Here is a 24148-nt window from a genome sequence, read left to right as displayed (position 1 = left end):
GCTTCCAGGATATTAGACCTGAGCTCCACAGTTGCCATATGCAAGCCCTAATCAGATTAATGTCTGGAAGCAACGACAGGACCCAGCACACTTTGGAGAATGAGTTTTCGTGACTCACAGAGGTTTAAGAAGAAGCCAGTTACAGTGTGTGCACTGTACTGTGTAAGCAATTCAATTATCTAATTTGATTATTACAAACTACTCCTGAAAGTAGAAAACTCCTGAGTGTTTTTAGGAGGTGCTTTGTGATAAAAAATAAGATAAAAAATGTGATTCTGCTTGCATGTACACCCCATGAATATCTTTAGGAACAACCATATCACCGTGGTAACGGGGTGAGCAGGGGACAATGTAGGAGCTGATGGAGGAACGTTAAGGACCATGCCGGTATCAAATTCCATGTTAAACCAATGCTGATTCCGTCTTTCAGAACAGAATTTATAAATACAAAATATAGCAAAATTACATAACTTGAGTAACATTTTTTCAAGTAAAAAATATATTAAAAAAATTATTTATTAAAAATGACATTACATTTTTTAATTAAGTAAAAAACATGCTTTACTGTAGTTGTCAATGGGAGCAAGAGTTCATTTTAAGGTAGTTTTTTTACTCGCAATATCATTAAAATTAAAAACCAGTAACTTTTTATTAAAATATCAAAACTTAAAAAATCTGGAAAATGGTCAGGGGTTAGCAGGCTGAAACCTCGATTAGGCAATGGTATGGTCCTTTAAGACCCATTGGGATAGAGTGAATCTGAAGGGTTGACCAGTCCTAATATTCGATATATTGTCTATAAATCTTTCTTGGGCAAATGGCAATAAATGATACCAGCCTGGTATCAAAAGAAGACTTATAAGATCCGTTTGTGTATGAACAAACAGCTCCAACAATTTGGCTAAAGTAGTAAAATCCCACCAGGGTGAAGAACCAAAAGCCCTAATTTGACTCCATCATCAGCATATCACCTGGCAGTCGATGAGCTGCTCCTCCATGTCAAGGTCTTCGTTCAGGGGCTGGAGGGCGGAGCTTAGTGTGGCCCGCGTGCTGAGCAGCCAATGGCCAAGCTCCTCCGCCTCGCTGTGGTAGCGCTGCAGAGCCTGCTCCTGCCGCTGCTCCTCCAGCTGCTCACTTAGCTTCTCCTGGACGGGTCAACATGGACGCCAAAGGAAGTGATTAGTCTTCATATTTAATCGGAAGGGAGCGTTGAAAATCCCGCTCAAATAAATAATATTCTGAATGCTCCAGCGTCCCACCTCCAGCAGCTGCCGCTTTCCGGAGGCCTTCATGTGGATGGTAGCCATCCTCTCCCCCAGCACGGTGAGGGTGGACTGGAGGGCCAGCTGGTCCCCGGGGTCCCCATCGTTGTCGCACATGCCGTCGCCCAGGAGCTCCTCGGAAAAGCACGTCTGCAGCTCACCGATCTCCTCCTGCAGCATCAGGATCTCGTCCATCAGGGCCTGGATGGAGTGAAGGGAAAGGGAAAGAAGGAGCGGAAAAAAAGCAATTAGCCCAAGCGTTTGTCTCACTGTATAGGAAGTTGCTATTGTCACTACAGGTTGCCGTAGCAACGCAGAACAGGGCAGTGCTGTCAGTACAAGGCTTACACAGACTAATACAATATCAAACTCCTCAATCAAGCCCTCTGTTTTCCCTGAACAGTCCAGTTCAGTCATTGGTCTTTGTCTCCTCCTCCTGTTGCTCTGTCCACGTCATTACAACTGCACCACTGTTCTCTGCATTTCAATTGTTTCTACAATTTCACACTTTAAAGTGTGAAATTGTAATTTAAAGTGGAAATCCGTCACAATATTTTGTAATAAAAAAAATCCCATATTCAATACTTTTATCTGGCACTATATAAGAAACAGCCTTTCAATGTATTTACAGTGGCGGGGTCTGACACCAAGAGCGCACTGATGCGCACTATGCGCAAGAAGTGAAAGGCAGCCGTGCTGAATGTGATACAGCAGAGTGGCTAGTTGTGGTTCGTACAATGTCGATATAGATGAACATTCACCAAAAAGAACAGCGCTCTCAGATGAATACATACTATCCCCACCACCTAAAAAAATAAAAATAAAAATCCCCAGTATTTCCTGTCTCCACGTCCCCATCCCCCCATTTACCTGGTGTGCCGCCATCTGGCTCTCAGGGGTCTTGCTGGGCTCCAGGCCCTCGTTGAGAGCCGCCTCCACCGCCTCCATCTTGGTGGAGATGGACTGGAGGGACTCCTGGTAGTGCTGCTGGCGCTCTAGGGCTTCATAGAGACTCTTCTGCTTCTCGCTTATCTGCAGTTTGGGAAATAGAGTATAGAATATAGTGAGAAAAATAAGGAGGGGGGTTCAGAGGAAGCGGGGGAGTTAGGATGGAGAGTCAGTAATTTGTGGTTGTGGTAGTTTCAGATGGTTAAATTTAGGTACAGGCTTCTATGGGTTTCCAGTCCTTATTTGGCACTCGAGTAACTAGATCCGTTCCTAAACAGCTACTTGAATTGGCTCTTTGCTAGCTCGATTTCTGTCGAAGAAAATAGTTCATTATCACAGTAAATACGTGTGTTTTGATGATGTGGTGACGTACCACATTCTTGAGTGTTTCCCAGGACCTCTGCAGCTCATCCAGGTTAGCGGCGCTGGACTCCATAGAGGGGTCAAAGAGCTCCTGGAGAGGAGCCCGGCTTAGCGTCGCCCGGCCCTGCAGCGACACAATGGAAGACTGTGTGAGTTTGTGTGTGTATATTCATATATATGTACTTTTATAGGATGAGTATTAGCCTCCCTGTGTTTATTCATACAGTAGAAATTGGCCAATGGAAAGGACTGCGTATATTTACGTAAGTGACGCCTTTACTAAATGAGGATCAAAATACTCCGATGTCTATTAATGTCCTCAACATATTGTCTAGAAAACATGTGAAACTATTCAGCACTTATGAACCAAAGTCAGACAATAGTTTTAAAACCACATTTGTTTGCCATAAGTGTATCTGTGTTGGTGGTCACGTTCAGGAGCCACAAAGCAAATATTGACATTAGTGTTCCAGATAAGCATTGACCTCCATTGAGGTCTAGTTTCAGTCAAGGCTGTATGCATTGAGGTCATGAGCCATGGGTAAAAATAGAGTACGGCTGACAATGCCCTTTGCTATCAGCTCACCATAGGAGTTATAATCTCACACACACTTAACATTTTCAGCTTAAGAAGAGTAGAGTTTAGCTCGGTTTATGTCATGTAGTAATTAATAGATAGGCTCAAACAACTGATAGGCCATTGTATTGTTCTCTACTATACGTGCTGAGAGCTGGGTCTGTCTGGAAGTTTGGTATCTCTGTTTCTTCCTGGATAATTTTAAACCCACTGGCTGACCGCCAGTCTAACCTCACAGATAACAGATTTTAAATCATTGAAAAACAAAAAAAAAAATCTTAAAAAATTTATTTCAGTGAAACAGTGAAAAAAACATCACAGATTTTTATATTGTTCCCACATCGCAGCAAAATAACTAAACTATAACCAAATTAACCAATTAAAATAAAAACATATGGTAAAAACCAGCATGAGCATTCACAAAAACAGATTTGAGCGGGGAAGGTGGGGGTGGGGGGGTGCAGAAGCAAAGTAAAAATTGACCGGCTGCTTAGAACACCCAGCAGAGGACGGGTGGAGGATGGAGAGGGGGTCGGGTAGAGGTGGGTGGAGGTGGAATAAGTTGAAAGATCAAACTTGAGGTGAATGTAAGGTGAAATAGGTTTTTAGACTGGAAGTCGAATAGCAATGTAAGGTCCAGGCTCTTTGGTTTGAATTCGTTTTAAGTTATTTTTCGTGGCAGTACCTGGTGAGGAGGAGCGTCAGCGTTAGCCCCAGGGGAGGGGGAGCGGCAGGCAGGGGGAGAGGAGACCTCGCTGTTGGTGCCCTCCTCCCCTGACTCCTCCGTGACAGGGGAGAGGAGTGTGTGGCATCGGCCCGCCGTCATCTGGCCACACACACACACACACACCACGCCACGCATACACACATCCAGGAAGCCGGCGGGGGAAGAAAGGGGCGACAGGACGAACAGAAAACATCAAAAGAGGGATAGATTTAGATTAAGATTAGCAGCAGGGGTAAAGCAGGAGGATCAGGAGACCACAGAGGATTTTGTGAGGGGAAGTAATCAAATAACACCCAAGAGGAAGACACTGAACGCCCGAGAGGTCTCCGGAAGCCTGAGGCGCTGAGCGAAGGAAAAGCAAAGTAGCATCGATTTGTCCCAGTTAAAAGGTAGTATGAACAGAGCCGGGGTGAACATGTAATCCATTGGAAATGAATGACCCACAGGGGCTGTTTATCAGAGGCATCAGAGGAAAGGAACGGAGACTGCCAGGAAGTCGAAAAAGTAGACTTAACCAATTGAATGCCGAAACACAAACACACAAATTTAAAAAACAAACAAAAAAAAACACATAGGTACAGAAACTGCTCTCAGATCGAATCAACCTAAAACCAGACCTTATTTAACTCTTAACTCGTAAAGTTAAGCATATGTTTCATGATTTATCTAAGCTATTAGCTACCATTGTAATGTGGATTAAACAATAGTCGGTAGCTATTAAACCAAAAGGTGGTGTGAGATAACTCCTTTAGTATTACTTCATGAGCCGTTCCACTCACATTGAATGAATCTTTTTTTCAAGCCAGGATGCCATGAAAAAGACAACATGGACAGAGATGCAAAGTAAAACACAAAAAGACAAATTATATATATATATATATATATATATATATATATATATATATATATATATATATACACACACACACACACACACACACACACAAAATGTGAGCATCTTAATGGTAGTAGGCCAACAGGATCTCAGTAACATGATGCATGGTTTCAGCAGAATAACTGAAGGAAGAGATGATGCAGTAACTGAGTTCTCTGTCCGGCCGCATGCTCATGCAGAGCTGAAATTTGAGTCAAACCCTCACTTGACCGCATTTTGGTGCTTAATGTGGAACTTGGCTGACTGACATGGGACACTGCTGCATTTCGGAGGCCCTAATGATGCAACTCAGGGCAACGGAGTGGGTGTGTGTGTTTGTGTGTGTTTGTGTGTGCGAGTTCACTGTGGAATTAGATAGAACGTCGCCAGTAATGGTTATAACATTGTTTTAATGACACTAAACTATGCTCAAGGAAAACAAGTCAAGGGCAGCAGGGGTTTCACCACCTAATCTCACCATGCTCACAAACTATTCATGCTCTGCACAACAACACACACACACACACAAAATGTCCTATTTCCTGGCCCTATGAGAGTAAAACACACCGGAAACAGCACCAGCGGAGCGACAAGCAAGATTTTAGCAGAATCAAAGTGTTAAGAGGCACACACAAACACAGAGCTAGAGAGAGAGAGAGAGAGAGAGAGAGAGAGAGAGAGAGAGAGAGAGAGAGAGAGAGAGAGAGAGAGAGATAAAAGGCAGAAGAGGACAGGGTAGATAAGGCAGCAATCTGTGCAAACACATGAAGGGGAGGAGTGGGATCAAGTTGAGGATGACAGTAGCAGGGGGACAGATTCAGGCCACTATAGAACAAACAAGGCTGTGAAAACAGCCTCTGATGACTGTCAGCAGTGTCGTGCCGTGGTGAATAGCGGGAGACTGTGAGGAGAGAAAGTACGTGGAGGATGGAAAATAGAAACATAATACTCCAGACACAGGAAGGGGAAAAATAGAGAGAAACAGGCAGAGCCTTTGAGCTAAAATATGTGCTAGACTAAGTAATAACCACAATGTGCTGTAGACACAGGGCAGAGCAGTAAGATGTGTACACACATGGGTCAAGCCAGCAGACGTACAGCCAATCAGGGTGTGTTCGTGGTGGGGGTGTATGTTGCGTCCTGAGCTCACCATGACAACGGAGGGGTGTGCGGGCAGCTGCTTAGCGGCACTGGGTGCTGCCGTGCCGTTGGGCAGCAGCTCGTCATCGCTCAGCTCGTCCGCGCCGTCTGACAGGCCGTCCACCTCGCTGACGGTCAGCAGCATGGTGGCGTGCTTAGCCTTTACCGTGAGCATCTTGCACTTGGAGTGCAGCGAGGCGATCTGCTCCTGGTAGCCGCGAATCTTCTGGGCCAGCTCCTGTCAAAACATGGCCCAAGAGGAGATGAAACCATCCACCACGCGAGGGGGGGTGGGGGGGGGGGACCACAGCTCCAGTCCACAGTAGAAAAGAAGAACCAAAATCCACAACCACCACACCGGTGGAGGAGCCGGCGTGAGGTGAGGTGTCTGCCGGGCGGGACACTTTCTCTGGCTCTCACTCCTGGCTCTCTTCTCTGACGCTCTTCTCGCTCGGTGCTGGGAGCCAATCAGAACTCTGCCGAGGCCGACGAGTCAGAGCGCCGGTGGTGCGGACGTTTGGTTGAGGGAGAGGTAGAGAACCTTGCTGAAATAGTTTCAAAAAATCTCTCCGGTACTCCCTCCCTCCCTCTCTCGTCGGGTGCGCACGCACACACACACACACACAAAAGATAACAAACAGGAAGTGACCTCACTTCCCTCCTCCGCCAATCCCCAAGAGTGGCTCGCTCGCAACAATAGAAAACCGTAACGGAGAGACGAAGAGAAAGAATGACAGTGAGGGTGTCGAATTACCGGCTGGTATGCCGGGCTCTGGTTCCTCCTCCCACCCCGCCTCCTCTTTTTTCCCTTCCTCCCTCCCCTCCTCTCCCCCTCCCCTCTCCTTTCCCCCCTTTCCCGCAGATGGCCAGTGCTCTGATAATCAGATCATGTGACTCTCTGGGCCAATGCAGCTTTCATCCCTGCAGCTTAGCGACCAAACTCAGACGTAAACACACAAGAGACTGCTTTCAAGCAAAGAGACACAAAAAGCCCAGTACGAGACTAAATTAATTAATTAAATTACCTCTGGAGAAATAACTCCATTCTCCACCATGAAATATGCACTCAAATTCTGCAATGTAATCATTAGTCCCTTTCCCACTTGCACTGAAAGCTGTAAATCTACTGGCAATGTTCCGTATTGGCGTCATGTGGGGAAAGGAGCCGGTCTTAATGTTCTGTAAAAGTCGTTCCGTAAATTTCCCACTCTCGACCTAGTATAATTTACAGGAAAATGCCAGTACGGCTGTGAATGGAAGTGTGGCGGAATGGAGGCAAGAACATTGTCGTAACGTAGGGGTGGCGCTAAATGCGAATAAAGCTCAAACAGTGGGTTTTTCCCGAATATTTATTTCGTACAAATATTTAAAAAATATATTTGTTTTTGGGAAGAAAAAAAAAACATTTGGAAAAGTGGAGAGCCTGATCCGAACCGTGGAGCTTGGCTACAAAGATGAGAAATTGAAAGACATCCAGTCTCCAGACATCCAGGAGAGGGGTGTTATATGTTCTTAATTTTTATTATTTTTGTTCTTAAAAATGCCACTCAGAAGCATTATTCTGGAGGTTTCTTCCGGACTCTAAATGTGTTCCGAGCTCTGCCAGCAGCACACGCCACGCACAGTAGACAGTAGACACAGTAGAGCACTGGGACTCACCTGGGGGCAGTGCGTAGGGTTAAAACTATCACTATAGGGGGGCTGGGGCATGGAGAAAGTGTCCTCATCGTCCCCAATCGTTCAGCCCCAACCGGATTGCGGAGCCCGAGAGGGAACGAGTGGATAGGGAGAGGCAGAGCGTGTGGAGAAGGTTCCTTCTCCGGAGGCGGAGAGTGTAGGACAGGTTGAAAATGATCACACTGTTTTAATAGCACTGGGTTAGGGTTATTGGGTCCGGGGACCGGGGCAAGCTGATTCAGATTGTATGTCCGTTGCTGACAGATTGTCCAAATAACATACAGTACCTACTGCCTTTGAAGGATATTTCTTATCCAGCAATGTTATGGATTCCATGTGGGAAAGAGGCCGTTGAGTATCTACATGTTATTGAAAAGGAATTCCAGCAGATACTGTAGGGGCGGAATAAGTTTGTGCCAAGCCCATAGACAGAAGCTGGGGCCTTCCAAAATGTCGGAGGAGATTCAAATTATTATTGTTTTCTTGTTTTCAATCGTCAATATGAGAACTCTGCTGTTAGAATTGATAGAGGATTTAGCCAACTAGGTTTACCAAATCAAACCCTCTTCAGAATCAGATTTTTCAGTAGGAAACACAGCATATGCCATGTTCCAGCCTTAACATAAAATATAGATGCGATCTGATCTGATCTACCTATGTCACTCATTCTAACACATTTTACACTATTTTTCCCTTGATACAAACTACTGCCCAGGAAATACATTTTGATTGAGGAGTTATTTCCCCCTCCATTCTCCTTCTCTCACTGGGATTTCTTTCAAGTTTAAGGTAGGTCATCTCATTAGAAAATCCATTTAACACTAATTGCGCATTAACTCCCTCAGAAACAAAGCATAGTATGAATCTTCGAGGTCAATGGGGAAACAACCCAACAGCAAGTATTTCACATAATGGATTATCAAGAGAGTTGTGAACCCAACCAAGACAGGAGAGAGAGTGTATGTGTGTCCACTCATACCTCGTGGTGGTGGATCTGGGCCTGGAGCTCCTGTATGTTGCTCGTGGAGACGGGCCGGTCCTGGATGATGTGGTGGGCTTCTTCTATCAGCCGCTGGAGGTTCCTGACCTCCAGCTCGTACTGCTCATACTGCACCACCGCCTCCTGGGGAGCACAGCAGGAAAAGGGTTGAGGCGACGACCAACATTATTCGCCTCAGATTGGGAACTAAGTCCATGGGTCCATCGAGTTATAGGGTGGTATTAATTCTACTCTACTCTATTCTACTCCTTCAATCTCCTAGTCTTTGTGATTTGGGGCCATTATACCTATAATTAACCTCCACAATAAGTGAGATAAGCTTTCTCCCTTATTTTCTTTTTATAAACTCAAACATTAGAAATTGGCTATGATTTAAGCAAAGTAGCCAAGAGGATATAGTATAATATTCTGTGTGTCCATCTGCACAGGGACACTTCTGATCAGGATATTCAGATATGATATATATTCCTTTATTATCTCACACTCAATGAAGGACTGAAGCTGGTATGCAGAACTTGCATGGATAAAATAGTTAAGATGCTTTAGGTATCTGTTTGCTCCATAAGCCCCCCCACCCGACGTCCTCAAGACTAATCTTTACCAAAATGAGCTTAGCAACAAAATCAATCCTGAACACATGAAGAGGGGAGGGGTCCTAAAGTTAACCCTGACATTCCAAGAAAAGACATGATAGGAATCTGAATCCAGATAATCAGAGCGGAACATCTGTTCTAGACATTTCCGGTTATATGTCTTTTGAATGACTTTCTATACAGTTAAACAGCCTTCATGCTTCAAATGTCCACTATTGAATTACACCAGTTGCTGCATCGTCAGATATCAGGACATCATTCTATACATTGTAATGGAACTATGTGGAGCATCTGTCGAGCCGCAATGTTCCGCACATTATCTCACAGCTGATCAACTGAGGCATTCCACTTCCTCCCTGCGTTCCTGTTGCTCTCGTATCTTGTCACGCCCGTCTTTCTCACCGTGTGACTATCTTTCTGTTTCACTCACGGAAGACACATTCACAATCCCAAAACTCTGGCTTGACACTCCAGGGCAGTGATTCTCAAACCTTTTCCATATCAAGGACCCCCAATTTGATATACATTAAGCCACAGACCCCATTTCATAAGATATTGTCTCTGGGACCACAATCTGAGAAGATTGATATTGTCGGATATGATTTGGTCCAAATTTCTGTACCTGTCTATACCATAGTTAGAAAGATCAGACCAGACCAGTGAAATTAGGATCAAAACAGTCATTATTGTACATTCTCTAATGGTGGTGAGGTTTACTTATGAATAATTTAGCAGGCGTCCCCGGACCCTATATTGAGGATCACTAGTCATTTTCACCTGTTCTTAAAGGCAGTACCTGAAATTTGCAAAATTTGACAATGTGCAACAAAACAACATATTTTCAATGTGAGCAGCGCCCCCTGCTGTACCTGCAGGATATTGCACTGTTGGATGGTGGTGTGCTGCAGCTGGCTGGTCTCCTGCTGCAGGGTCTGCGCCATGCGGCAGATTGGCAGGCTGGCCACTACCTCCTCTGGCAGCCGGAGGGCGCTCTGACATTGCTGCACCTTGGTCACCTGCTGCTTGAAGCTCTCCATCTCCATCAGCAGACGCTGGGGGGGGGGGGGGGGGGGGGGGGGGGAAATACAGATGTCAGGGAAAAGTTGGATCTTAATATAAGTAAGTGTAGATGCATGTGTGTTAATATGTCTTCCCGTTTGTACATTTTTACTTGGACATTTTTTAACGACGTTTAGGTGCATCTACCTGTCTGTGTGTGAGTTGCTCTCTGAGGCTCAGTCTGTTGAGGTCTGGGGAGGCCAGCGTAGCCTGGACCAGGTCCAGAGTGTTGTGGAGGCTCTTCACCTCTGCCTCCAGACGCAGCATGTCCTGCAAGAAAGATATACGACAAGAGCAAAGGAAATCAGGTATATAAGTGTTTAAATACATGCAAACATCATAATAGAAATGAATGTGCTGGTTGAGTGGCCACAAGGGGGCACTGCAGTCTCATATCTGTGTTGCTCACTTTTTGAAGCAGTCTAAAACAATGTACTCCACAATATAATACACTTGGATTTTAGGAATTCATTGTGACTTACTATCCAAATGAGTTGGCAAATATGATAGAGACTGTTAATTACTGGTGATATGTATACTATGTATATTTCCATTTTTTACCATCTATCTATCTATCTATCTATCTATCTATCCATCCATCCAGCTATCTATTGTACTATGATGTGTTGCCTCAACAGCATTGATTGCTGCCATTAATGAAGCATTAAGGTTTGAGGTGCACCATATTTTAACAAGGTATTTCTTCCTTAAAATACCACTGTGAGGACACCTTTACCTTGGCTGCATCCTGCAGACTTTGCAGGCGTGTCCTGGCGCCCTGCTGCAGCTCATCCGTGCGCCTGCTGAGGTGCTTCACCTGCTGGCTCCACCCCTTGGTTTGAAAGACCTCCCCTAGCTGCCGCTCCCTCTCGCCCATGGCCTCCAGGTCGCCATGGAGACCGCGGCACTCTCGCAGCAGGGCCTGTTGCCATGGGAGCGAGCATAACATGTCAAGAAAGGAGCCGGCCATTGTATCGGATGATTAGACTAATTAAAAGGGGTTTACCATGGCATGCTATTAGGAGATAATACAATGCTAAACTGGTCCATTTTAGGAAGTGGATTACATTCAAATTTTGTGTGAGGACCATTTTCAAACATGTCGGAAGTAAGAAAAAAACAATAGGTCTGCAAGACTGGAATTTCACACTAATCACCAAGAAACAAAACAATAGAAAAAAAAACCAGAAAGAAAAAATGGATAAAAAAAAACCATATTTTGAATGGAGATTAAGCTGTACCTGGTGTGCTCTGATTTGCTCCTGCAGTTGGGAGGCCGAGCTCCACACAATGTTTCCAGTGACCAGAGTGTCGGCCTTGTCCGTCCATCCCAGAATGAACGACCTCATCCCCCTGTACTCCTCCAACTGTCTCTCAGCCTATGTAAAGAATAATGACAAGATGAACAGAGGGAGTGATAAGTCTAGAAATCAAATGCATTCACACAAAGATTATCATTCTCCTTGATCCAATATCTTTGAAATTCAAAATTGTATTTGGGATTCAGGCAACAAAACGCTGTCTGTTAGTTTTGCATTATTGTATATTGTTATAACTACTTTGTTTTCCTACCCTGTCACACATAGTATATGCAGAGCTTTTATAGACTGTATATTTATGCAAACTTGCAAAATTTGTCAAAATCTGAATTTTTGGTTTATTGTATTATTGTATTGAACTATTACTACTGTACATTTGCAATCTTTTGTATTTTACATTTTTGGGGGATTTATTACATATTGTCATATTTGTATCACTTTATTATTATTGCCTATTGTTTTGACGTATGAGGCTGTAACACTGCAATAACTCCAGGGATGAATAAAGTATCTATCCATCTATCCATCCGTCCGTCCGTCTGTCTGTGGAATTCAGGCTACAGCCCTTACCTTCTTCGCCCTGTTGGCCCTCTCCTGGGCCTGCAGCGTAGTATAGCGCTGCATCTCTGCCAGCCTGGCCACGGCGTCGCCCAGCTGCTTGCACAGCAGGGGATTCTGCTCCCCAAACTCCTGCACCGCCACACCCAGCTCCGCCAGGGTGCGACCACAGCCCTCGCACTCCTCACAAAGGCACTGGAAGGGAGGGGAGGAGAGGAGAGGGGAGGGGAGGGCAGAACAAAACAGAAGAGTAGAACCTTAATAAGCAACAGAGTGGTATAATGCAAAAATAAAGTTAAAGTAATAGGACTTGGACTTAATTTGGACCATTTGACCATTTTTGTATCAGTGAGGTACAAATTTGTCACTAGAGGTCCAGAATTAGCACCCATGCAAGTAACCATGCAGAAGGTACCTTTGATGGTTCTGCCAGTTTGATAATCTATCGTACCAATAAAGGTTCAATGCTGTACTATTCTAAGAGTGCATGTGGCTATCTCAGTCTTAACTAGAATTGTTTTTTTTTTCTTTAACAAAATCATGCTTTAGGATTTGGAGGAAAATCAACAGAGAAAGGCGAAGGAGAGAAGATAAGGACCAGAAGAAAGTAGGGGAAGAGTTGGCATTCAAAGAGGAGGAGAATACAGAGAGGAGGGTCAGATTTCCATTTGGAATACCAACACACAGAGCTTCAACACCTTTGATGGCAGCGCCTAGCACATGCCATTCTCTTCTCTCTCTCTCTCTCTCTCTCTCTCTCTCTCTCTCTCACACTCATTAACCCCAACATCTGCTAAATGAATAGGCGGTTTAATGAGAGCTAATTGCTGGGTAATTATTCAATCTGTCTGGCTGATTACTTTGCTCTCCTCTCTGGCCTGCTCCAGGTCGGAGGCCTTGTCTCCGAGCTTCAGAGAAATGGTCTTCAGCTTCCCCTCGATGTCCTGCAGCCTGGAGCTGAAGTCCTCCTTCACGTCCCGGGTCTGCTGCACCTCCCGCTCCCTGGCCTGGACCTGGAGCACAGTGAGCAAGCTCTGTCAGATGCTATGTAGTAGTAGAAGTAGTAACTGTAGTAGTAGTAGTAATAGAGGTAGTAGTAGCAGCTGTAGTAGTAGTAATTTTAATAGTAGTAGTAGTAGTAATAATAGAGGTAGTAGTACTGTAGCAGCTGTAGTAGTAGTAATAATAGTAGTAATAATAGTTGTAGTTGTAGTAGTTTAGTAGAAGTAGTTGTAGCAGTAGTAGCAATAGTAATAGCAACAGTAGTTGTAGTAGAAGTCGTAGTTGTAGAAGTAGTTGTAGTTGCAGTAGTAGTAGTCTAGTAGTACTCTAGTAGTAGTGGTTGTAGTAACATTATTAGTGCTGAATTTCTCCCCAGGGATTAAAAAAGTGTTATATTAGCTCATCTTATCTTTACACAAATTTCAATTCTACCCTTCACATTGATACCTGGTCCCAAAGTTACGTTTGATGACCAAATTTCATGACCTAACATCTATATTAAAAATAAGCACAAGTAAAACACGTAGTTACATTACATTACATTTCGTCATTTAGCAGACGCTTCTATCCAAAGCGACTTACAATTATTCAAACACCGACGGACGCAGCCATCAGGAGCAATGAGGGGTTAAGTGTCTTGCTCAAGGACACTACAGCATGCTAGCAGGAGGAGCCTGGGATCGAACCAGCAACCTTTAGATTACTAGACAACCAGCTCTACCTCCTGAGCTACCGTCCCCCCCCCAACATTATTATTAACGTAGTTGGTTAATCTACGTCACATCTCTGGCTATATGATGGTGGCGGGGGTCTACCTGGTCCTCGGCAGAGCCCAGGGCCAGGGCCACCTCAGCCAGCTGCATGCTGAGCTCGGAGGGCAGGCCGGCGGGCAGGTCCTGGTACTTGGATTGCTGCAGCTCCGTCATGCGCTCCACACTCTGTCGCCTGGTCACCACCTCCACATGTGCCATCTGCAGGACACAGGAGACGACTGCTTAGGAATATGAATCTCACTACGTTCACTCAGTGTTGATTGTAATGATCTGTTCATCCATCGCTTGCTGACACAGGGGCCTCAAGATTCAAGATTCTTCATTTGTCACACGCAGTCATAGAAGTACGCTGAATTTAAATGATAGGGCTTCAGGGCCCGTGCAAAAAAAGTAGGAAGAAGAACTTGATATATACATATACACATATATACAGTAGATATATATATATATATATACATACATACATACATACATACATACATATACACACACATACATACATACATACATACATATACACACACACACACACACACACACACACACACACACACACACACACACACACACACACACACACACACACACACACACACACACACACACACACACACACACACACACACACACACACACACACACACACACACGTATATATATACTTTATCTACTGAGGTAGAATTTTTAAAAATAATATGTAATCTGTATGTTTATATTAATTTAATGCTGTGTGTGTGTGTGTGTGTGTGTGTGCCAACCTCCAGCTCCTGCAGCAGGGAGTCCAGGTCGGCTGTGGGGCTCAGCAGAAGTCCTCTGGTGTCCTGAATCCAGCCCTTGACGAGGCCCAGCTCCTTCTCCACGTCCTCCCGCTCTCGCAGCTCCTGCTGCACCTGAGCCCGGCTGCTACGTACCTGCTGCACCAGGCTGAGAGAGGAAGAAGAAGAAGAAGACAGGTAAGACTGTCTGGAGGGGATCTGGAGGGTATTGGTTGCGTCATCATGAAGGTTTTTCCAGAAAAAGTAAAGCCCAACATGGCCTTTTATGAATACCTTTTATATTAAAAACACATGTCACTTGTTCTATTTTGCTATTGGAGGATAAACCATATGTGGAAATGTTGTATTAGATATGTAATAGCTTAAACAGAATCTCTAAAATCTGTAAAAATAAAGGGCTATATAGGACTAAAATGATGGAAAATTGGATTAATTAAGGGTTAAGCATTCATTTTTATGGTGGTTGTCAGTTACCATGACAAATGGTAAAGACTTGCTGTACATGAAAATGTACTTGACCCAATAAACAGATTCTGATTCTGATCTCATCTAATTAATTGAAGGACTGTATTTATGAAAAAAAAACACGAGCAAAAAAAGGTCTCCAAGTTGAAGCTGTATATTCAGCTCTATCCCTCCTTCCCTCCGTTTACCTCTTATACTGCTCCTGCATGCTCTTAATCTCCTGGAGACACGGCGCCTCCTCCTGACTGCCCTCTGCCTTTCTCTCCATCTCCATCTCCTTCTTCTCCTCCTCCTCCTCCTCCTCCTCCTCCTCTCCTCTGAGGCTGAGTGTGTGTTGACCCAGCAGTGCCAGGCAGGACTGCTCACGCTCCACCTCGCGGCTGAAGGAGTCGTGATACTCCAGCATGCTCTGCAGCGCCGCCCTGGTGGCCGCCTTCTCGACCGTGCTTTCCGGGACGCGGTCATGGAGGTCGGCTGACACGCCACGTGCCTTTTCCATCTGAGGGAGGGTATAGTAACCATTGAGGTCAAGAGATAGCATAAAATTGAATAGGAATTTGGATTTAAAACCAGTTGGCAGTAATGACTATAAAATGTCATTTTATAAAGGTTAAAGGATTATAAAGGTCGTGTTTTTGTATGGTATTTCACATCTAAGGACCATCCCTGTTCTCTGGCAAAGTCAAAGACAAAAAAGATAATAGAAAATTAATGAGTGAGAATGTAAGTCAGTTGGTTCGTTTTGCAAACATACAGTATGTCATCTAAGACCAGATCAAAATAGTTTCCTCTAGTCTACACTATATTCAGAATTAACTGTGCATTTTTTAAATTAAAAAACGAATGGTCTAATGTTGGATAAATGTGGGCTAGAGATGGTAAATTACAAATGGAAGTGAACATTACAGGATAACGACTGGGTTATAGGTTGGTGAGAAGGTGAAACAGCATGAAGTGTGAATCTAACATTTTATGGTTACCAATAAAGAATTGGTAACCATTGATGGCCCAAAAAAAGGGCAGATTACAGTTAGGTGTGATTGTGAAGTTAACACACAGATGATGATGTCATACACTGTTAAACAATGGGGCCAAAGAGAACTGACAGATAACAAGACTGTGTCAAGTTAACGCAAAGGGAATTGGGAATATCACAGCTTTTCCCACAGTATGAACTCATTTCCTTTTTAGGAACAGGACTTATGGGAGTTCTGCAGTGCTAAAGTGGGTCAGTGGGCGGGAAAAGGCTTCACACTGTGATGTTTAGGCGGGAAAATTCCTCTGGCCTTAAGCCTGGAATTACATCATGCTACACCCACACTGGGCCTCAGCTGTCGCCCTGTTTGACCTGAATCTAAAAGGAAGATTTGCACGTCTGGCTATGCAACATTAGCATTTTGTTATAATAAATAGATAGAATACAGCCTATTACGTGTCTTATGTTTCATTTTTGTCACATTCTGCCTTAAATATAAGATTTTTTTAAAGTGGTTAGTAAAAAAGGTGAATGGCTCCTAGAAGTTGAGAATCCACCAGACACAGTGGCTAGTGCATAAAAAAGTTAATTTTACAACCTGGCTATATATGAGTTTAAATATACAGTATAAACAGCTTTTAGCATCAAAGGCTGGTTATTACTGTAGTATATAAATGATTAAGAAACACCCGACATCCAAACCCACGCAGGGACTCCCATTGCGTCTCCTTATACCTTCTCGGTGAAGCTCCTCCACTCCCGAGCCGTGTCGTCCAGCGCCCTCTCCTGGGCTCTGGCCACGCTGCGGAGCCTGGTCAGGCGTTGCCATAGCGACGACACGGTGTGGCTGGTGAGCAATTTGCTGGACTCGGAGCTGAAGCCGTCCAACTCCGTCACCTTTTCTCTCAGTGCGTTTAACAACTGCTCCAGTGACTCAAGGTGAATCAGCAGAGACTAAAGCAAGATGGATGAACAAAAGAAGCACACAAAACCAAAGTTCTACATATTCTACATATTATATCTTTTATGAGTCAGAGTGAAACAGCAGGTTTCAAAACACAGTAACACGAGACTAGGTTGGCATTTGATGGCACCTTTAGCAGAGTAGCTTAGCCAACAGTATAATCAATCACTTTAATTGAGAAAAACGATTTTGACAGCCCGTTTTACCTGGTAGCGATGACACTTGTCCTCCGCTTCCTGGATGCTGGCTGCCTTTGCTGTAGGAAACATGGTCATGGTGTTTTCTGCCACATTCATCTGTCCGATCAGCGTCTCCTTCTCACGTTGGAAGGAGCTCCACAGTGCGGCACAGCTTGAAAGATAAATTAACTTTATATGGTAAAACAACAAAAAACACACCTAGAAAGAGACCAAAATCCCCCCCTCCCTCACACACACACACACATACCTCTGCAGAACCTTTCTGTAGGCATTGAGATGCTGATTGACCTCTGTGTTTCGTCCATGGGTCTCCTCAACTTGCTCCCTCACCTCCTTCATCACCTCTGTTCGCACATAAGTCTCCAGTAGAAGATTGGTGCCTCTCAGCTCATTTAGCCCGGCGGCAAAGAGTTGTTCCTGTTTTGAGATCTCCTGCAGCTCATGGTTGCTTTCCAACAGGGTCTCCAGCTCCACGCCCAGGCTCCCCCTCTGGAGAAAGGCCCCTGCAGCGTCCAGCCATCTCTGGGTGGACTGCTGGGATGAACAGTACCTCTGGACAACAGAGAGGGCTTGTTCCATGGCCAGCTGGGGGAAAAAATGAGATCAGTGGATTCATTTTGAGCCAATACAAAGTAATTTATCTAAACAGCATAATGGATACATACAAAGGAAAATTGCCATATAAGCTAAATTAATTGATCATTTATCCTTTTATGAGACTAAGTGTATGAGTATGAAAAATTGAAATTTTACTGCATTACTAAATAGCCAATTTCAGCACAGATTCCCTAGGTCTGCTAATATTAACAAACATCTTCAGACGCATTATTCTTGGATTGGAGGCTTGGGAGGAGGATCAATTGTTAAGCCCCATTCTGCTTATGAATGATGGATCAGATTTGGGCAAGAATTTAAGTTGACTTTCAAAACAGCTTTGATAGTCAATCAAACATTAATGAAGCACCTGCCTGGAACAACTCAAGAGAGAGTGTCGTAAATGAAACGGTAGAGGTGGGAGAAGCCTTACTTGTTTAGCACTAATGGCTTGGTGAATGTGTGTTCCGAGATTGGTTAGTCCCAGTAATTGTTCCTTTAATTTGACTGGAAACTCCTCTCTGCTGCCAAATCGCTGTTTCTCCATGTTTACCAAGGCATCTACCACCCGTAGTCTGCACTGCACCTCCTCCAAAACAATGTTCAACCTCCTCAGTTCCTCTTGGACCTTCTCCACCTTGACCTCGGAGAGGGTCAAAGGCTCCTCCAAGTGGTCCTTCACCTTCCTCAACCATGCAAACGTTCTTTCCATCTCTCTGGTAAAGTCTTCATTCCTCCATACATTCTTTTCACTTTCCGCGATGCAACTTTTTACTTCCGAGCGTAAAGATTGGAGGGACTCCTGCCATGAGGTGATTTCCTGCATGGCAGAGGGGTCAATGTTCAGATCAAGGCCTTTGATTTGTTGATTAGACTCTTCTATCTGACAGCTGAAGCACTCCAGACTTTCAAGTAGAGAATAAAAGCTAGCCACTCTGTCCAAGGCACCCATATTAGCATCTGATTGTAACCTAGACAGCTTCTCTTTAATGGCATTTGTTTTTGATTGAATGTTGGCTGATGCTGAGTTGTGCTCAGCCACTGTTTTCAAGCAATCATCCAAAGGCTTCATTTTCTGATTGATTCTGTTTTTAAGGGAGTTGTGGAGGTCGATCAGCTGCTGCGTCTCCTCCACACCGCACTTTTGGCCCCGGCTAAGGAACCCTTCCAGTTTCCCCATCAACTCTCTGACAGCGGGGCTGAGGTGGGACAGGCTTCCGTCCAGATTCCCGTATTCATTTTTCAGCTGAGCCACTTCCTCTTCGTTTACATTGATAGTCTGCTTCTCCAGATTGTCACACTGCTCCTGAAGCTCCTCCAGTGCATTACGAGTGATTTCAAAGAAAGTGCTGAACTCCTTCCTCTCCAGAATGACCTGCTGGACTCTGTTTCTCTTCTCTTTGGCTAGAGCTAGGACGCTGTTGTACTGTTGAGGGAGGGCGTTTAGCCTCTCGTCAAGATAGCAATGATCGATCTCGTTCAGAGTGGGGAGGATCTCCTGACCTATTCTTTGGACTATGAGGAGGAGGTTCTCGTACTCCCAGGCTTGCTCTAAAACATGCTGGTAGTTGAAAAGGTGCGTCTGCAAGTCTGAGTTGCAGTCGGTGTCCGTTAAATCAATTTCCGGGAACGTAACGGCATCGGCTTGTCTCAACCAATTGCAGGTCTTGTCCAGGTCGATCTGGAAGTACTTCCTGGAGGTCAGGGCTTTGTCCAGGTCTGTCAGCCGCTGGGTGGTCCTCTGGAGAACCGCCTCAAACGCCACCTGCAGCTCCTCTAGTCTAGCCACGGTCTCTGCCCTCTCCTTGTCGGTGGCATCTCTTTCTAGTTCTCGTCCTTGTGCCCAAAGCGATGTCAGCTCTCCTTGGTACGCCCGCAGGCCGCGCTGCACCCCCTGACAGGCTGCGACCTGTTTGGCCAAGTCCTCAGGAAGAAGTGCGATGTGGTTGTCTACCAAGGCCTTCCTTTCCTGTTGCTGCACCCAGGACAAAGCCCTGCCCAGGCCGTGAAGAAACTGGGTCCTTTCTGTGAATGCCTGGAGAAAGATTATAAGGCCATTTTAATTGGCAAAATAGTCTTGTAAGTATGTTTTTTTTCCCCTGTTCTTTATTATTCTCTCATAATTTTTTATTTATTGTTCAAGAATTGCATTTGTCTGCCATGTAAAATTATTGTTTTTTAAATAAAAGTGCTAGTTCACATGGTTTCCATAGAAGTACAATTCATAAAATTCTAACTAATTTCTAAGTTCTAGGACATCATTACCTTTAGCACCCTAACATTGTCATGCTTGTTTTCTTTCTATCATTGGTTGTTATTTCGATATCAAACAGCATTTGTGTTAAATGATGAAAAAAGGGCTCTCAGTAATGAAATGCGGTGTAATGACTGCTGATATTATATTGTAAACAAACACAGTAATGTTGAAAGATGACACAATAAAATATTTTAAAAAATCATATTACTTGTGTATTTTTCCACCATATACCATTTCAGGAGAAAATCAATGCCGTAGTGTAATTCACTCCAGGTCAAAAATCAAACCTTCTGTCATTCAACAGAGAAATCCCGCCGCCTACTGTACCTTACTGAGGTACTTCCTCCTCTGGGTCACCCGTGCTCCCAGAGCCTCCACCTCGGCCTGGGCCTTTTCCACCAGCTCCTGGAGGCACCTCTTCTCGCTCAGGCCGAGCCTGGAGGCCACGGCCTTGGCCTCGCTCACCGCCTGGCACAGCAGCTGCTGGCGTGCCTCCATCTCCACGCACACGCTCAGGTGGTCGAAGAGGAAGCTCTGGGCCAGATCTGGCGGCGGGCTGGTTTTAAGGACGGAGGTGAGAGTGGGCCGTTGCTCCTCCACCCACTCCCTGGCGTCCTTGAGCTTAGCTTCCACATGCACCAGGTCCCCCAGGGTCTGTGCCGAGTCCTGGATCTTCTGTTGGATCAGGCCCTCTAGACGAGACCAGCGCTGCTCAAGGTGGCTCACCTGGAAAGGGAAAAGAAAAATAGAAATACAAGTAGATGAGACTAAACGTCAATTAACATTGAGAAACATGTCAATATAATAATAACCAGACTGGAGTCCCACCTGTTGCTTGACCAGCTCCTTGTCCAGGAGGCTGAGTCTGGGAAAGACAGCCTGTCTCTGGTCCCTCAGCTCCTCCAGGGTTCCTCTCTGCTCCTCCAGGTCGCTGGAAAGCTTCCTCAGAGCCTCTAGATGCTCACTGGTGCTCTCTGTGTCCGCCCTAAACACAGTGGCATTTAAGGGATAAGTGATTGCTTTACATTATGTAATTTTTCATTAAGCGTTACTTTACGTCACAAGCTGGCCTGTACTAGGACTGGACGATTTGGAAGAATTTATAAACATGGTGTTTACAGGCAATTTTACACAATATTGATATAGGTCTATGTCCTATTGTCTACTTATAGTATATTCAAATGCCCGTGTTAAAGAATCTACAGTAACGGATGTACATCAAATTGAACAATGGTAAAGATTAATGACAAAAACTTCTATTTCTAAAAAGAAGAGACTCCCACACACTGTCTAAACGTGCAATTAAAATGTATTTATTTAGTGGAGCAATGTTTCAGTCAAAGGAATTTCATCAGTCAAATATTTGTTTGATTGATATTTGCCTAATGAAATCCGCTCCCTAAAATCCCCACATTTTAACTGCCAGTGTAATTTTTATTACAGTTGCCAGTTTCCTCTTCTTTTTTTTTATATTTTGAGGGCATCTCCTATGCACCTGTCCCTCTACAAAGGTGTTGAAGAAGAATTTTGTTTTTATTTGTATTTTTTCCTCAAAAAATACTATTTATAAAACTCCCTCAAAAAATAAAAAATAAAATAAAATAAAATCATTTTCTGACAAAATATCCCCCATACCTGGCCAGGTAGTCCCACTCTCTGGACACCTGGTGGAAGAGCTCCTCAACGGCGGCCACACTCTCCTGGTACTCCCCGCTCCGCTGCATGTCATCCCCACGCTGGGCCTCCAGCTCCTCGGCCTTCTGGCCCAGTTCCACCCAGCTCCTCCTCAGAGAACCTATCTCCTCCAGGGAGTCCTGGCTCTCCGTCAGCCCAGCAATGACCTCGCTCAAGTGGTTCACATCAGACTGCCTCTCCCTAACGTACTGCAGAAACTCCTGTGGGATAAAAAGAAAATGACACTTTTGCATATTATTTTCTTACTCAACAGTCAAATAAAACATAGCCATTAAACAGTAAACGCCTAAATTTACACTATTATTCAACAGACCTGTGCCTTGTCCAGTTGGTTTTGTGCGATCTTGGGTTCGAGTTCTGCTGGCCTCCTGGCGAGGTTCTGCAGCTGCTGCTCCGTCTCTCTCAGCTGGACCTCCAGATCGGCCGTCTGCTCCCCCACGTCCCTCCAACTGTCTGCCACGTCCTCACAAAGCAGCATACGCTCCTCGATCTACACACAGAGCCACATGGGGATAATGGCAAATGATCAACCAAAAAAATCCAATCCAATAATCAACTGTAGGATATTGTTCCGTAAATATAAATACATATCTTTTGTGGATTAAAAATCATCCACTTACAGAAGATCTCCAATAGTTTGGAAATTTGAAACCCCAACCTGGGGTGCCAGACCCCCACGGGGGGTCATCAGAGTTCGCAGGTTGATTGCCAGGCCTTTGACCATTTCAAACATGTCTCCTAATAGTCAAATATTATTTGTGACATTAACATACATGTATTGTATGTTCAAAAAACCTTGCTCTGTCTACAATGAAAATCAAACCATCTCAGATAAAAATAACCGATGGACGAATCCAGATGGATTGCGACTTTTAAATAGGGGGGTCTCAGATTGCATCAGGTTTGATTTAGGGGATCTCTGAGCAGAGAGAAAGGTTGAGAAGTGGGTGGACTGGGTGAGTCCATCATGTTTGAAGATAATCAAAACTTCAGTCAAAATATTGTACCTATTTGCAGCTTTGCGTGGGACCTATGGAAAAGTGACTGACCTGCAGTTTGACCTGCTGGATGGTGGCTGCAACCTCCCTGACGCGGGTCTGTGCCAGGTCGCAGGTGGAACACACCAGCTGGAGGTAGGTGCTGGCCTGCTCCTGGAGAGTCCTCTCATGCTTCACCTGCCAACACAAAACATTACAGGAACGGGATGAATCATACCTCACCCAGCCTCATGTAGCATGTTCTACTGTGAATGTCCATCCTGGATTGGAGATTTGTGTGGCTAAAAGCTTAAAGCTATCTTCATTCATTTGGGAAAGGAATACTATAGTAAATGTGACCCACCACAACCATATTTCAAAGTATTTTCAAAACTGAGTTTGGTTTCTAAATATCAGATAAATATTAAAGGCTACGTGATCCATCAGCATTAGTTGAGTTACAAAACCAACAATAATTTGTTGAAACAAACAGCGATCTTATGGTTCCCTTTGGTGCAAACATGCAGATCAACATCATCCTTGAATGTAACACTGTTAAAATATGGTTATAAAGTGTATCGAATAGTGAATGACAACACCGCGTCTTCTTTGTGTGATTAAAAAGTTGCGCTGGTACCGCTGATGCTGTCTCAAAGGGCAAGAGCTGATGTCACTCCTGCAAGCAATGTTTTAAGGAAACAACAACCAAATGGACTGCATCTTATATAGATAGCACTTTTCCAGTCTTGCGACCACTTAAAGCGCTTTACAATACACGCCTCACATTCACACATACATTCATACGTCCATGGCAGCGACAACCTTGCAAGGTGCACACCAGCTCATCGAGAGCACTTCAGGGTTCAGTGTCTTGCTCAAGGACACTTTGACGTGCTGCCAGGAGGAACAGGGGATTGAACCAGGAACCCTCTGATTACTATACGACCCGCTGTACTTCCTGCACCACCGTCACCCCGAAATACAAGGGATACGTCAAGTCGACATTTTGCAGATTTTTTCTTTTAATCAGATTCATAGTTATTTGGCTACTAATATGTGACCAACACCAGAAGCTGTCATTATGGATAATGAGAAGAAGGTGGCAGAAGCTCTCAATTATGTCACCGAATATTTCTGCTCCAAGGAAACAGCAATTTCCAGATGGCTGGGAAGACCTCGCCAATTGCATTCTTGAAATTGTTGTCCCCTGGTGATAGGTTTTCATGTGCGCGATTAGAAAAGGGCCACTTTCTTATAACTACTTATTGTTATAAAACAATAAAGGCAGGAAATGGGAATGTTCAGAAGTTAGAGAATAATAGAGGGGTTATTTCAGTTTAGTGAGCATGAACTAAAAATGAAAGAAAATAAC

The 24148-nt window shown here is 44.5% G+C and overlaps 1 protein-coding gene across 1 annotated transcript in view; it reads right to left on the bottom strand.

Moving 5' to 3' along the window:
• The window catches only part of syne1a (spectrin repeat containing, nuclear envelope 1a), a gene marked incomplete at its 5' end in the record, with an annotated part of 153831 nt that overhangs the window by 42686 nt on the left and 86997 nt on the right, over positions 1-24148 (bottom strand). Inside the window, 25 exons of the mRNA XM_080023003.1 lie at positions 972-1145; positions 1260-1463; positions 2133-2294; positions 2584-2697; positions 3836-3976; positions 5902-6129; positions 8548-8691; positions 10031-10213; positions 10368-10490; positions 10957-11142; positions 11462-11599; positions 12110-12292; positions 12958-13110; positions 13915-14070; positions 14631-14796; positions 15302-15612; positions 16825-17043; positions 17260-17404; positions 17501-17838; positions 18401-19882; positions 20432-20830; positions 20933-21089; positions 21740-21999; positions 22113-22289; positions 22849-22974. Of these exons, the coding sequence (XP_079879129.1) occupies positions 972-1145; positions 1260-1463; positions 2133-2294; positions 2584-2697; positions 3836-3976; positions 5902-6129; positions 8548-8691; positions 10031-10213; positions 10368-10490; positions 10957-11142; positions 11462-11599; positions 12110-12292; positions 12958-13110; positions 13915-14070; positions 14631-14796; positions 15302-15612; positions 16825-17043; positions 17260-17404; positions 17501-17838; positions 18401-19882; positions 20432-20830; positions 20933-21089; positions 21740-21999; positions 22113-22289; positions 22849-22974 (6069 nt within the window). The remainder of the gene's footprint in view (positions 1-971; positions 1146-1259; positions 1464-2132; positions 2295-2583; positions 2698-3835; positions 3977-5901; positions 6130-8547; positions 8692-10030; positions 10214-10367; positions 10491-10956; positions 11143-11461; positions 11600-12109; positions 12293-12957; positions 13111-13914; positions 14071-14630; positions 14797-15301; positions 15613-16824; positions 17044-17259; positions 17405-17500; positions 17839-18400; positions 19883-20431; positions 20831-20932; positions 21090-21739; positions 22000-22112; positions 22290-22848; positions 22975-24148) is intronic.

This window comes from Zeus faber (genome assembly GCF_960531495.2).
Source record: "Zeus faber genome assembly, chromosome: 2".
Classification (NCBI taxonomy): Eukaryota; Metazoa; Chordata; class Actinopteri; order Zeiformes; family Zeidae; genus Zeus; species Zeus faber.
Note: the sequence above shows the minus strand (reverse complement) of the source record. Positions and strands in the feature narration are given on the sequence as shown.